Below are 15374 nucleotides of genomic sequence, written 5' to 3' on the forward strand. Positions count from 1 at the left end.
TTGCAAAGTTTGACTTTTCTATGTTACCATGCATTAACAATTACCTTTTGAAAACAGACACTAAAGTGTTTTGAAATATTATGCACTAGAGATGGAACTGTATATACATAAAATGCATTATGTTATAAACTTTCGATTTACTATAAAATAGAGTTAAATAGTAACACTTGCTTTATTAACAACAAAAAGAAAAAAGGAGTACTTGTGGCACCTTAGAGACTAACCAATTTATTTGAGCATAAGCTTTCGTGAGCTACAGCTCACTTCATCGGATGCATTCAGTCAGACTAACACGGCTGCTACTCTGAAACCTTTTATTAACAACATGGTTAGTTGGGCAGTATGAGAGTTTATGAACTGTGCGATCCTTATATGTACCTTAAGTGAATGTATTGCCAACTTTTGTGGTTTTAAAGCAAGTGTCATATTTGATGCGCTTCCTGAAAGTCCCAGCTCCTGGAGTTGTGAATGTGACAATCTCAACTCTCATTAAAATAAAGTAAGTTTCTAGCTCTCCTGGTTCTGTAGAAAAGCTTGAAAATGTAACTTGAGTGTACCCTAGAAGTTCAAAAAAATCAGAAGGCAAATAAATCCTTAATAATTCATTACTGGGGGGGGGGCACAGCAAAGAGAGGGAGGTGGTGCTAACAGTTTTTGAATGCTTACAGTTGTCAATACAGAAATGTAATTAACAACATCAAATCAGGTTTTACCTTGTCAGCTTGTTAGGGGATCTGGGGGTCATAGTGGATCACAAGCTAAATATTAGTCAACAGTGTTACACTGTTGCAAAAAAAAAAAAAAAAAAAAAAACGCAAACATCATTCTGGGATGTTGTCAAGGTTCCTTCCCCACTCTGAACTCTAGGGTACAGATGTGGGGACCTGCATGAAAACCTCCTAAGCTTACTTTTACCAGCTTAGGTTAAAATTTCCCCAAGGCACAAACTATTTTACCCTTTGCCCTTGGACTTCCACTGCCACCACCAAACTTTATCTGGGTTCCTGAGAAAACGTAGTTTGGAAACGTCTTTCCCCCCCAAAATCCTCCCAACCCTTGCACCCCACTTCCTGGGGAAGGTTTGGTAAAAATCCTCACCAATTTGCATAGGTGACCACAGACCCAAACCCTTGATCTTAGAACAATGAAAAAGCATCCAGTTTTCTTACAAGAAGACTTTTAATAGAAGTAAATAAGAATCACCTCTGTAAAATCAGGATGGTAAATACCTTACAGGGTAATTAGATTCAAAACATAGAGAATCCCTCTAGGCAAAACCTTAAGTTACAAAAAAGACACACAGACAGGAATATTCATTCTATTCAGCACAGCTATTTTCTCAGCCATTTAAAGAGATCATAATTTAACGCATATCTAGCTAGATTACTTACTAAATTCTAAGACTCCATTCCTGTTCTGTCCCCGGCAAAAGCATCACACAGACCCTTTGTTTTTCTCCCTCCTCCTTTAGCTTCTTCATCCTTTACAGGTGAAAGGATTTTTCCTCTGGCCAGGAGGGATTTTAAAGGGGATTACCCTTTCCTTTATATTTATGACAGATGTATTAGCAGGAGCGTTGAGAAGCAATTCATCGAACTCTACTCCACAATAATTAGGCCTAAAGTGGAGTATTGTGTCTAATGCAGGGCGCCAAAATTGAGGAAAGATGTGGACAAATTAGAGAAAGTCCAGAGAAGAGTAACAAAAATTATTATAGCTCTAGAAAACATGACCTATGAGGAATATTGAAAAAATTGGGCTTGTTTAGTCTATAGAAAAGAAGGCTAAGGGGGGACATAACAGTTTTCAAGTACATAAAAGGTTGTTACAAGCAGGAGCGAGAAAAATTGTTTTCTTTAACCTCTGAGATCGGACAAGAAGCAACGGTCTTAAATTGCAGCAAGGGTGGTTTAGGTTGGACATTAGGAAAAACTTCCTAACAAACTGTCAGGGTAGTTAATCATGGGGAAAAATTGCCTACGGAGGTTTTAAAATCTCCGTCATTGGAAATTTTTAAGAGCAGGTTAGACAAATACCTGTCAGGGATGGTCTAGACAATACTTAGTCCTGCCCTGAGTGCAGGGGACTGGACTAGAAGACCTCTTGAGGTCCCTTCAAGTCCTATGATTCTATGAAAATAATGAACCCTTAACTATATATTTTTAAAACACTTGCTTAAAAAATATTTTTCAGAGGTAAGCATCTGAGGTTATTTACAAAGAGCCCATGCGCCCTAACAAAATTATAATGCCGATACTTCAAACATAAAGACAGTTTGTTTCATTTTACAAAGCACATACAGTGGAATGAATGTATATTTGTGTTTTATACCATGCACATTTTATTAAAACTGAATCTGTAAATATTTGAAAATAGGTTTGCTCAATTTATTCTTTATATAATGGCTCAAAGGTTTCCTATATTTGCAAGTCTTTTTGTCTCTAATTAAATTGTTTGTCACACAAATATTCCTAGATTACTGTGGAGACAGAGGACTTTAAGGGAATGAATCAACAAGCATTAGTATAAAGACATATGCTGATGTGAGAAAAATGGAGTACTTTAGGTTTGAAGTGAGAGGACATAGTAAGTCATCAAATTCATAGATTTGTTTTAAAAAAAAAAAAAAAAAACCCAGAGGGCATTCAGTTTCAACTCCAATTAAAAGCAAAAGTTTGATCTAATTATGAAGAAGCTTCTGCATGTTGTACTGAACATATAGCTTTAGGTTCAGCTTTCAGCAAGCTCTTAATAAATCAGCCATTCAAGACTAACCACTCACACACACACACACACACACAAAAGCATTCACTGGCTGAGAGCCTCAAACACCTGAATTGGCAAGAGACCGAAGGCTTGGAACCAGCAAAGGGTAAAGTGCCTCCCTGTGGGATACTGAACACCCTCCTCTGGAAGAGTGGAGGGCACCCAACAGCTTGCAGTCCCAGGCCCTACTAAACCACTAAATGTTTATCTGTTTAAAGACATGGCTACTGAAAGGAGATTCATAGTATCCAACTTCAAGAATCACTGCAACACATTATCCAGGTACTATGGTGCTCCACCACAATCACTATCGTATCCGAGTGCCTCGCAACCTTTAACATATTTATCCACACACCACCCGCCAGGTAAAGCAACTACAAATTATCCCAATTTTACCATCTCTCATTGTACAGATTGTACCACTATACAACCCAGTTCATTTAGTGACACTATAATATAGTGCTTGTGACATGGAGATAAGCACCTCCACAATGATGAATTGTAATGTAGCAGCAAGCACTGGGATTTTATCATATTTGAACAAATGAGTCAGGAGAAGCAGCAAGCAGCCAAGGATGAAAGGAGAAAGTTTAAATTTACACACAAACACTGTCGTGATCACCAAAAATAAAAAAAAGGGGGGGGGGATTTCAGGCATACTAGTTCAGCTGTTTCAAACAAAGTTAGGGGGGAAAACACTGTTTTGCCTAAGTTACAAAATTCTGGTGAAACTTTTCTTTGAGAAATTCTAATGCCCCCTTACTTAGAGCAGGGCCCTGACATTTGGCAGGGTGTGGCCTTTGTGCTTTTTGCTGTCCTTCTGAAAGTTCTCCCAAGTTGTAAGCTTGTGGGGGAAAAACATGCAGTGGAAAAAGTAGTATGTGATGAGGTAATTAAACACTGTAAAGACGAACATGTGAAAAATAGCACCACTTACACCTACTGTAACCATGTGCTATAATAATGGAAGTTTAGTTGACCTGTTTACTTTACTAAGTCAAAATTAGTAATGTGGAAAATTGTTAAGAATCTTAAGTGTTTATTAAAAAAAACCCCACCATCAGTGCATTACTAGGAAGTTGTAAAATACAAGATGATGCTGTTTGCCCCTCCTACCAGCTCCGCAGAAAGAGAGCTAATAAACACTATTTCTAGAGCTGTGATTTCATAGTGGTATACTACCTGCATATCTGTTAAAGTCAGCCAGGCTGAGGGGAAGTGGATCAATATTTACCATGCTGGGACATCATTTGGACTCTCATATTTAAATGCTGAATGCTCTAATTTGCAACACATAGAAATCCTTGCTTAGAAAGTGTTCCTTACCATAAGGATATTTTGTGTCTAGCTTACTCTGTGCTGTTCTCGTCCAGGGCAACAAATCATCACTGCAACCATTAGGCATCCCATTATATCCAATTCCAACAATCTTGTTTTCTGAATTCACAATGCAAGCACCAACCTATATAAAACAGAGATTTACTATCATTTATGGCTGTCACACAATTTAAAAAAAAAAATAATAATAATAGCAATTATTCACGAGATTTAAAAAATAGTCATGATTAATCACAGTTTTAATTGCACTGTTGAACAATAATAGAATACCAATTGTAAAATATTTTTGGAGGTTTTTCTATATTTTCAAATATATTTATTTCAATTCCAGCACAGAATACAATATTATTTTTTATTACAAATATTTACACTGTAAAAAAGATAAATACTATTTTTCCAATTCACTTCATACAAGCACTGTAGTGCAATCTTTTTATTGTGAAAGTGCAACTTACAAATGTAGATTTTTTTTTAACATAACTGCACTCAAAAACAAAACAATGTAAAACTTCAGCGCCTATGTTGAAGAATGAAAGGGCATATAAATGTTTAGCACATCTGGCATGTAAATACCTTGCAATGCTGGCTACAACAGTGCCATGCTAATGCCTGTTCTCACTTTCAGGTGACAGTGTAAATAAGAAGTGGGCAACATTATCTCCCACAAATATAAACAAACTTGTTAGTCTTAGCGATTGGCTGAATGAGAAATAGGACTGAATGGGCTTGTAGGCGCTAAAGTTTTACATGGTTTTGTTTTTGAGTGCAGTTATGTTAAAAAAAATTTAAATCTACATTTGTAAGTTGCAGTTGCATGATAGAGCTTGCACTACAGTACCTGTATGAGGAACTGAAAAATAGTATTTCTTTTGTTTATCTTTTTTACAATGCAAATATTTGTAATAAAATATAAAGTGAGCACCAGACACTTTGTATGTATTCTGTGTTGTAATCAAAATCAATATTTTAAATTGTAGAAAAACATCCGAAATATTTATAATTTAAATTGGTATTCTATGATTGTTTAACAGTGTGATTAAAACCACAATTAATTGGTTTTTTAATCTAGTTAATCTGTTTTGAGTTAAATCGCTTGCCTTAACTGCAATTAATTGACAGCTCTACTATTATTTAATATATGCACCAGGAGTATGCAAGCCAGTTTACAGACAACAAGAGAAACTCCATAAAACTTACAATTGAAGGGCCCGGTCCTGCAAACCCTTAATCATGTAAGATTGCAGGCAGAGAGCCTAAGAGACCGATCCTAATCTGTTATAAATCGGTTTAGTTGGTCAAAGTTTGACTCAGACTCACAATTTATCAGACCACTCTGTTTTATTAGCAAAGCTGCTCTGCTAATACATTTAGAAGTGAGCCTCCCGAGTGGGGCTTGTGTCTCTTAATTTATACAGTTTTTTGGAGAACAAGTTACAGAGAAGTTACAGACAAAAGAAGAAAAAGATTTTAGTCACCACCCTTCGAGATCCCTGAGACCAGCCACGTATCTTCAATTACCTGCCACCCTTAACAATCTCCTTTAACAGCTTCCAGTTAACTTAACTAATTGCCCTTCACACCTTCCATTCTGATGCCTGCTTCTTAGACGTGCTGGCTCTATCTTAATTGCTTCTCCATTCAAAAGCTAACTGTCCCTACGTGTGCTCCCTCAGATACTTTGTAACATGTTTTGGCATGCCCTCTCATATACAATGTATCCAGCATGTCCCCTTATACAACGTTATACTTATACAATGTTATACTTCCACAAGTTCTAGCGATTTAGGTCTGTTCTACACACAAATTTGCACCAAAATACTAGACACCTGTTTTAATTCTCATCTTTTATTATATCACTCCAACTGTGCGCGCTGGACTTATTTTGGCATAAAAAAATGTCCTATTTCGATTAAGCCCAAGTCTCTAAACGTACAAATTAAAAGCAATTTTGTTATTTTTATGCAAGTTAAACACAGATGAGCTCTTAGATAAGACCAGTTGAGGATTTGGGGCTAAAAAGAACATTAAGCAGAGTAAGGAGGTCCAGGATACAAACAAAAAAAAGTAACTGAGTAGTGATGGTTATTGGGCATCTTCTCATCTCTGTATTTTTGTTGGGATTTCACTCTCCCATCTTCCCCCTTTTCTCTCAGCTGTTCTGTTAACAGCAGGTTGCAGGGAGGACTATAGAAGAAGGCAAAGGGTGGGAATACTAGTCAGGAGTCCTGTGCAGAGCAAAAAAACCACCAAACCCATGCAACCCAAGAGTAAAATAAGTTGCAGTGCCTCGAAGAGGAGGAGAAGAAACTTCAGTTAGATATGGAAACAAATTTGAGCTAGCCATCTGTCATAAATATAAAGGGAAGGGTAACCACCTTTCTGTATACAGTGCTATAAAATCCCTCCTGGCCAGAGGCAAAACCCTTTCACCTGTAAAGGGTTAAGAAGCTACGGTAACCTCGCTGGCACCTGACCCAAAATGACTGATGAGGGGACAAGATACTTTCAAATCTGGAGGGGGCGGGGGAAACAAAGGGTTCTGTCTGTGTGTGTGATGCTTTTGCCAGGAACAGATCAGGAATGCAGCCTTACAACTCCTGTTAAGTTAGTAAGTAATCTAGCTAGAAATATGTTAGATTTCCTTTTGTTTAATGGCTGGTAGAATAAGCTGTGCTGGATGGAATGTATATTCCTGGTTGTGTGTCTTTTTGTAACTTAAGGTTTTTGCCTAGAGGGATTCTCTATGTTTTGAATCTGATTACCCTGTAAGGTATTTACCATCCTGATTTTACAGAGGTGATTCTTTTACATTTTCTTTAATTAAAATTCTTCTTTTCAGAACCTGATTGATTTGTCATTGTTCTTAAAATCCAAAGGTTTGGGTCTGTGTTCACCTATGCAAATTGGTGAGGATTCTTATCAAGCCTTCCCCAGGAAAGGGGGTGTAGGGCTTGGGGGGATATTTTGGAGGAAGACGTCCCCAAGTGGGCTCTTTCCCTGTTCTTTGTTTAAAATGCTTGGTGGTGGCAGCATACGGTTCAAGGATAAGGCAAAGTTTGTACCTTGGGGAAGTTTTAACCTAAGCTGGTAAGAATAAGCTTAGGGGGGTCTTTCATGCAGGTCCCCACATCTGTACCCTAGAGTTCAGAGTGGGGAAGGAACCTTGAAACCATCTAACATCAAATTTTGTCAAATTATCTCAAAACTGTCTACACTTATTCCCATTTTCCCCCTGCCCCTCTTTCCTTAACATGTACATACCCTATAAGGAAGACCTTGCAATGGGAGAAAAAAAATGTGTGTTGCCAATACCACTGTTAGCTCTTACTCTGCTTGCACCTGTGAGAGCCCTGGCAGACAGGCATCCTGATCCTCAAGGCTTCCGCCCAAGCCCTAGTCTTGACTTGCTGGATATGTGACTTGCATGTGCCTGCTATCGAAACCAAGGCTCAGGAACGACACAGTGTGAGAGGTCGCTGTTGATGGAATCTCCCAGGAAGAAGGTAAGAGAGCTGAACGAGGGGCTGGCTCTTCTGCCTAGCATCTGGGAGTACGATGACTTCATTGACAGGATAAAAGTGGAAACATATGGGACGAAGGATGCTAGTCGACTATAGTGGCACCAGAATAGGAAGGAGAACAGGCTATTCTACAGGAAAGAGATTGGCTGCTGGCCACCTCAGACAGTAGACAGTGCTCCATCCCCACCCAGGTCCCCAATCCATTCTGGTCAAGAACTTGTATGCAATACCTGAAACAGGCGGTGAGGACCAGACCCAAATGGCTGAGGAGGAAACGTCACCTGTCCCCCAGGCAGGGAGGCTCACAGACACCAGACCCAAGAGGAGGCAGCTTAGAATGTTGGTTGTCAGGGACTCCCTTCTGAGGGGAATGGGAGAAAACCATCTGCAAACCTGACATGATGTCCCAGGACCTGTGCTGTCTGCCTGGAGACCGCATCCGAGAAATATAGAAAGGTTTCCGAAGTTCTTCTGACCATTACCACATGCGGATGATTCACGTGGGCACTAATGATACTACCAGTTCCGACCTGAGCAGATCAGCAGTGACGACTACTGTGGGCTCTGGGAGTGAGGGTGAAGGAGTTGGGGGCACATGTGTTCTCATCCATGCTCTCAGTTGAGAGAAAGGATCCAGGCAGGGACATGTACATTCTGGAGGTTAATGCATGGCTGTGTCGATGGTATCAACAGGAGGGCTTCAGCTTCTTCAATCATGATGATAAAGTTCATAGTAACGTAAGTAACGACAGAGCTATATCTGAGGTCAAACTCATGAACAAAATTCCTGTAGCAAAAGCGCCCACTGTGCTGTAACTTGGGTAGCCCTATACTGAAATAAGTTCTAATGAAAATCCACTGTATATAAACTGGGTGTGTGACATATAGTGCAATACAACCTATACTACATTACTCCTGCATGCTGCTTTCTTACCTGAGAATTTGGATCCTTGCTTCTTTGTGCTGATAAGAAAGCTACTGCCATAAAATATTCAGGCCATTCCAAATAGTCCTCCCGTTTTTTACAGAGCATTTCACTGCCAAACCTACAAAAATCAAATAAAACAGGCAGTCAATAAAGAGGCTATAGCTGCATTTACTGATTTTTTTTTTTTTTTTTTTTAAAGAGAAAGTAAAGCCCTTTTATTGCTTGCTTTCAAAACACACTGGGGGACCAGATTCTGTTCCTGGTTACATGGATATAAAATTCAGTGGAGTTACCCTGGATTTACACCACTGTAGCCAACAGCAGAATCTGTCCCTGAATGTTATGGATTCACATCAGAAGTTTAATGGTAAAGCATATCAGTGTTTTGCTCTGAACCTATAAGCAACACTTCCCTTCAAACAAAAGGCGATCATAAATTACAGCTTTGGATGAAATAATTCAGTCTCTGAATAGTTCAATGCCAGGTATTATCTATCCCTCAAAGATAACTGCCTGCAAATTTCTCAGAAAAGGTATGTTCCCTATTCCTGTATTACCAAAACTCTTTCCACTCAGGCAATGTAATCTCTCATGTCCATTGTTCTAATTGCAAACAGCTGATTCAGGCTATTTGTTATGGCCAATAATAAAGACTTAAGCAGACCTGTGTTTGGAATCGCTCTTTGTGGTTAAACACCTCTCTTGCTGCCACTACAGCCATAAGTTGCCTTCACTTACAACACCTACAAGCAATATTCCTTGTGTGTACAATTAGGCTACAAGTGGTTCAAATGACCTTATCATGCACTCACTGCAGAACAAATCTGCCACACACAGAAGCAGCTACAAAATGCCAATTCCCCCTCCCATCTTGTTCCCTAACATATCAGTCAACAGATCTCATCAAGCGTAACAGGTAAATAGGGCTTTAAACAATGCATTTAGGATGGTGGGAGCATGTGTCCAGCTTTAAAGTAAGCCTTCCACCCTCTTCCCTGAACTGGAAAAAAAAGTTTCCATGCATCAAGTTATGTTGAGATTAAAGAACTAAAAACACAGAAAGAGAACTGATCTGCATAACCCAATCCACCCCATCCCACCACACAGAGACTATTATCTATCAAAAGGATGACCATAATCAGTCATAAGGATTGTTCTGGTCAGACAATGAAGATAGAGGAAAAAACTACAAATATGAATAAGGTGGCCAGGGACCTAGGGCCCAATTTTCCTCAGACTGTACTTTGCAACTCCATTGACCTCAGTTTACTCTGGTCTGAGAGCAGAGCCAGGGTCATAGTCTATTTCAGGATTCTCCACTAAATCTTTCATAATTTCTTTCGTAAATTCTTCTGCAAAAAAGTGAAAGGAGCAAAATGGATTTGTGCTCCTTTCTCCACACCCTTTTTATATATATATACACACACACACATATATAGGCAGCTGAAAAGTAGTAGTTTTTTCCCCTGCTTGCTTTTTAATTTAATATATAAAAATCTTATCTTCCCAACAGTCCTTCAGCCAAAAATAGGGAAGACTGGAGAACTGTACTGAGTACTTCCATATCCCACAATAGAAGGAGTGGGTGCAAGGAATCTCTCACAAAAACATTTTCTCTCAGCTGTAACGTATTTGAGTTAAGCAGACATGTCAAAACAGAAAAAGAGCTTGAAACTACAAACTGACCATAAACTCTTCCTTTCCCAACTGCACTTAAAAAACCCAAAAAACAAAAACAAAAAAACCCCACTTGTTATCTCATAATCCCATCAGTTCTCCAATCATCCACAGAGTATTCTATATAAAACATGGTAGATAACCTGTAAAAACATAAAGAAACAAAGTTCTTTTCTTTTTTAATCTAGAGTTGCTCTTACTAAGGATCCCAGTTAAAAATATCAGAAAGATACGAAGAGAAGAAAGTTGTGAATCTAGTTAAGAGCACCAAGACAATGGAGAATGCCCTGCAAGAGAGGACATCAGAGGCACTTTTCAGCAACTGATGGCCTCCCATCAGACAGCAGGACACCTCACAGCAATGCAGAGTCAGGAGCCCTCTGCATACAAAAGTACATTAGGAAGGAGATTTAACAGCAAGGCAGGAAGAATTTACGAAAGAAATTATGAAAGATTTAGTGGAGAATCCTGAAATAGACTATGACCCTGGCTCTGCTCTCAAACCAGAGTAAACTGAGGTCAATGGAGTTGTGAAGTACAGTCAGAGGAAAAAACTACAAATATGAATAAGGCAGCCAGGGACCTAGGGCCCAATTTTCCTCAATCTTCATTGTCTGACCAGAACAAACCTTATGACTGATTATGGTCATCCTTTTGTTTTAGGACAAGTTATAATGTCTACTATGATTTCCTATATGTATTACAAATTAGGCACTCTAGTTAAATATACATTTCTTTGTTTTAAGATTTAGTGAGTAAAAGAGAGGATCTTGTATTGTGTCAATGTTAATTAAAGGAATGTTAAAGGCCTGAGCCACAATGTAAACTGTTTTGACCACAAGATTTAGTGAAGTTTAATTTACAATGTATTCTGCTGAATATAAAATACTGCTGTCTTCTCTGTGAGAGATTGTTTGTGTGAATGAGGAATGCATGCATCAGGAAAAGACAAGGTGTAAAAGCCATCTCAAGTGTCCAGATGGTCAAGAAAAAGTGAGAGACTTGGAAACACCGGGAGACAATCAGAACATATCCATTGTGTCTGAGGCTAAACATGTTAGCAGCATTGATGACCTCAGAGGTGAGGCAGGCACCCCGCGAGACAACAAATAGGAGTTAACAATGGGAAGCCTGACAATAACCATCAAATGACAACAGCAGAAAACTCCAAGATTAACACCACTTAAGGACTAATGATTACAGGATGACATTTCAAAATGCATGGACTCAAATGGGAATTTACAACTATAAAGATGGGGTGTTTTGCCATGGAACTCTGGGTTCAGTCCTGCAAAACCTCGGAGGATCCGACTGCGACCGACAGAACCCAGCTCCTCACTTGTGTTCAATCTAACTGCCCATTAGATTGACTCGAGCTACAACAGACTGGTAACTATAAAAACCAACTGGCAAGACTCTCTGCATGATGTGTATCTGTGTGTGACTGAAAAACCATATGCTAACTGTTGTATTTTCAATAAATATGGCGGATTTGCCTTCACTCTTATAAAAGATCCCCTGTGCTTTGTACAGCATAACACTTGGGTGATGCTCCACCTCCCAGATTTCAGAGTAACAGACATGTTAGCCTGTATTCGCAAAAAGAAAAGGAGTACTTGTGGCACCTTAGAGACTAACCAATTTATTTGAGCATAAGCTTTCGTGAGCTACAGCTCACTTCATCGGATGCATATTGTGGAAAGTGTAGAAGATCTTTTTATATACACACAAAGCATGAAAAAATACCTCCTCCCACCCCACCCCTCCTGCTGGTAATAGCTTATCTAAAGTGACCACTCTCCTTACAATGTGTATGATAATCAAGGTGGGCCATTTCCAGCACAAATCCAGGGTTTAACAAGAACGTCGGGGGGGGGGGGGGGGGGACGACAAGGGGAAATAGGTTACCTTGCATAATGACTTAGCCACTCCCAGTCTCTACTCAAGCCTAAGTTAATTGTACCCAATCTGCAAATGAATTCCAATGAACACCTCCCAGAGAGGCACAAGGAACATGTGGACTTGACCTTTGGCTATTAACTTTCCTCCCCATACCCCTAATTGTTTTATTTATAGCCTCTAGTCAAGAAAATTAGTTGATTCCTTTATTTTAATTAGATTTTCTTCCCTCCCCCATATGGTTATTGAGGGGTGATACTTAAATATATATAAATATCTATTTTCCAGCAAAGAATAAAAAGAGTATTCCTTAAAATTGAATGTTACCCCCCACATAGAAGATTGGCTATAATCAAAATCTTTACAGAAGATAATACTGTTTATGTTTACAATTTCCAGGCCTTTTGGCAATAATCAGTCCCTCTTGAATACTCTGTAAGAGTGAATAATGTTTCCACAAGTCACACAGTATTTTGCATTCACAGATGTCTGAAGAAGTGAGGTTTTTACCCACAAAAGGAAGAAGTGAGGTTTTTACCCACGAAAGCTTATGCTCAAATAAATCTGTTAGTCTTTAAGGTGCCACCGGACTCCTTGTTTTTGTGGATACAGACTAACACGGCTACCCCCTGATAATTACAGGACAAGGGCTTAAGTCCATAAGAGAGCCAATATACAATCACAGTGGTAAATTTGTGACAGTTTTCAAAATGATTACTTGTGATAAGTAACCCCAGAATCCTCCAATCTTTGCCTGACACTTGGAATTGTTGTCATAATAAAGCAATACAGCTGGCACAGAGGGACAAGACTATATATACATTATGCCACAACCTACCCCAGTTAGAGTGTGCAACCATTTTAAAAAACAAAACTCCAAACAATTATTATATCAAGATATATTAAAACCCATTTTTCAATGGGGTTTGAAGTTTTTAGAGTGTCTAGAGGATAACCAGTGATGGTAAAGTTACTTTTACATTACACATTTAATCTCAACGACCTTGCAAATTATGTACTATTTTCATACAAACAGCTACACTGATTTACTGCCGTACCTTGGGTTGGGGAGCAGCAATTAATTAGCACAGTGCAGGAAGGGTCTGTGCATGGAAATTCTGGCCAAGGGCACAGGGGCAAATACCAACTATCAGGAAACATGAGAACAGCCATAATGGGTCATGCCAAAGGTCCATCCAGTCCAGTATCCTGTCTGCCATCCAGTACCCATCCTGCTATTATGGCTATAGTTATTTATGGACTTAACCTCCATGAATTTATCTAGTTCTCTTTTAAACCCTGTTAAAGTCCTAGCCTTCACAACATCCTTAGGCAAGGAATTCCACAAGTTGACTGTGAGCTGTGTGAAGAACTTCCTTTTATTTGTTTTAAACCTGCTGCCCATTACGATGCCCACCATTCATTTGGTGGCCCCTAGTTCTTATATTATGGGACCAAGTACATAACTTTTCCTTTTTCACTTTCTTCATACCACTCATGATTTTATAAACCTATCATATCCCCCCTTAGTCTCCTCTTTTTCAAGATGAAAAGCCCTAGTCTCTTTAATCTCTCCTCATATGGGACCTATTCCAAACCCCTGCCAAGAGGAGTGCAGTATCCATGAATGGTAAAGGCCTTTTTTAAGATATTTTCAGAAAGATATAGCTGAAGGATGTAAACATCAAAGAGACAGATTATTTAGTGGAACAAAGTAGCATATAACCAGAAATAACTAGATATAAGTGACAGGGGAAATTTGGACTAAATAACAGAAAAAGCTTCCAGACAGTAAAATCTAACAGGTTGTGGAACAGACTCAAGGGAAGAAGCAGAAGCCCTCTCATGGGGAAAGATTTTAAATCAGATTTGGCAAAGCAAGTCTAATAAATGTGAACTTGGGAACACTCTCACACTGGCAATAAACTACAATTGGACTCAATTTATTTAATTCGGAAGGGATCCACTGACACTGAGGATTTGAACTTGAGGCCTAAGATGCTAAACCGGGCCCCCGCCTGCTGGTGCGTACCACTTACCTAGACCCTAGCGCGATGGGCACATTACTAACCCGGCCTCACCCCTAATGCACAGGGCGGCTGCTATCTGAAGGGGCCTGCGGCACAGCTTTCACATCATCAGCCCGTGGTACCGTGCGCGGCCCCATCCACGATGCCAGCCCCAATCCCCCACTCACTGTCCTCCTTTCCATACCATCCATCCACCCTTGGCCCAGGGGGCATCCAGCAGCTGCCTGAGCCCCCCCCCGGCCCCCCTTCTGTGGATTCCCTCCCTGCACCGTGGATGAGCAGCAATGAACCCCGCGCCGCGCCGAGCACCCCACCCCCGCGCTGCTGTCACCCCGCCGGGGCCGCTCCACAGCGTGCGCCTCAGCCGGGGCGGCAAAGCACGGGCAACGCGGGAGCGCACCCGGGGCGGGGAGGGTGGAGGCGGCCACGGGAACCAGGGTGACACGCGGCCGGGGCCGAATCCCCCCCCGCCTCCGGGAGGGAGCCCGGGGGCGCCCGCGGGCTGTACCCGTTGAGCTGGCCGCAGGAGCTGGGCTGATCCCCGTTCATCTCGCTCACGCCAACTCCGCAGCTGCCCGCGCTGCGCCCGGGCTCTGTGGCGCCAAAGCAGGAGAGGGCGGAGCCGCTGTGCCCCGCCCCCGCCGCGTGAGCGCGCCCCGCCGGTCGCGTGGGGGCGCGCGCGGGCTCCGGCTGGGGCGCCGGTGGCCGGGCGGGGAGCGCACGGCAGAGGCTGGGGCTGCAGCTCCCAGCATGCCACGCCCCAGCTCGGCGGGGCGGCCCGCGCAGCATGGCACGCTGGGAGCCGTATGCCCACGGAGGTGAGGCGGCGCAGACCCGGCCCCGGTTCATGGCTGTTCAGCGCGGGAGGCTGCGAAGGAGGAACTGGTCCCCGGGCCTCCGCTGCTGGCAGGATGTCCGCGTGGTCCCCTGCCCCGGACTAAGTGCCGGCAGCCCCCTGGGGGTACCCGCATGTGAAGTCACCGAAAAGGCAGCCCCGCACGTCCGCTTAATAGTAGCGTATGATTAAAATATCTTGTCTGCCCTCCAGTGCCCATAGCTCTGCTCACCACAAAAGCCGTGGGAGCGGAGAGCGGACTTTGGACACCCATGCGGAGCTTGCAGGTGTCCCTCGTTCCCAGGGACATCTCGGATTCTCACCCTCGGTGGCTGGAAATTATTTACATCAGGAGTAAGGAACCATGGATGGAGCCCTGC

The 15374-nt window shown here is 41.5% G+C and overlaps 1 protein-coding gene across 1 annotated transcript in view; it reads right to left on the bottom strand.

The window, feature by feature from the left end:
* DCTD (dCMP deaminase) overlaps positions 1 to 14920 on the bottom strand; it is a 33513-nt gene extending 18593 nt beyond the window's left edge. The window contains exons 1-3 of the mRNA XM_037897580.2: positions 14668 to 14920; positions 8560 to 8671; positions 4093 to 4228 (exon numbers count right to left, since the gene is read on the bottom strand). Coding sequence (XP_037753508.1) covers positions 4093 to 4228; positions 8560 to 8671; positions 14668 to 14708 — 289 coding nt within the window. The 5' untranslated portion in view covers positions 14709 to 14920. The remainder of the gene's footprint in view (positions 1 to 4092; positions 4229 to 8559; positions 8672 to 14667) is intronic.
* Between the last annotated feature and the right edge of the window lie 454 nt (positions 14921 to 15374).

This window comes from Chelonia mydas, chromosome 4, assembly GCF_015237465.2.
Source record: "Chelonia mydas isolate rCheMyd1 chromosome 4, rCheMyd1.pri.v2, whole genome shotgun sequence".
Classification (NCBI taxonomy): Eukaryota; Metazoa; Chordata; order Testudines; family Cheloniidae; genus Chelonia; species Chelonia mydas.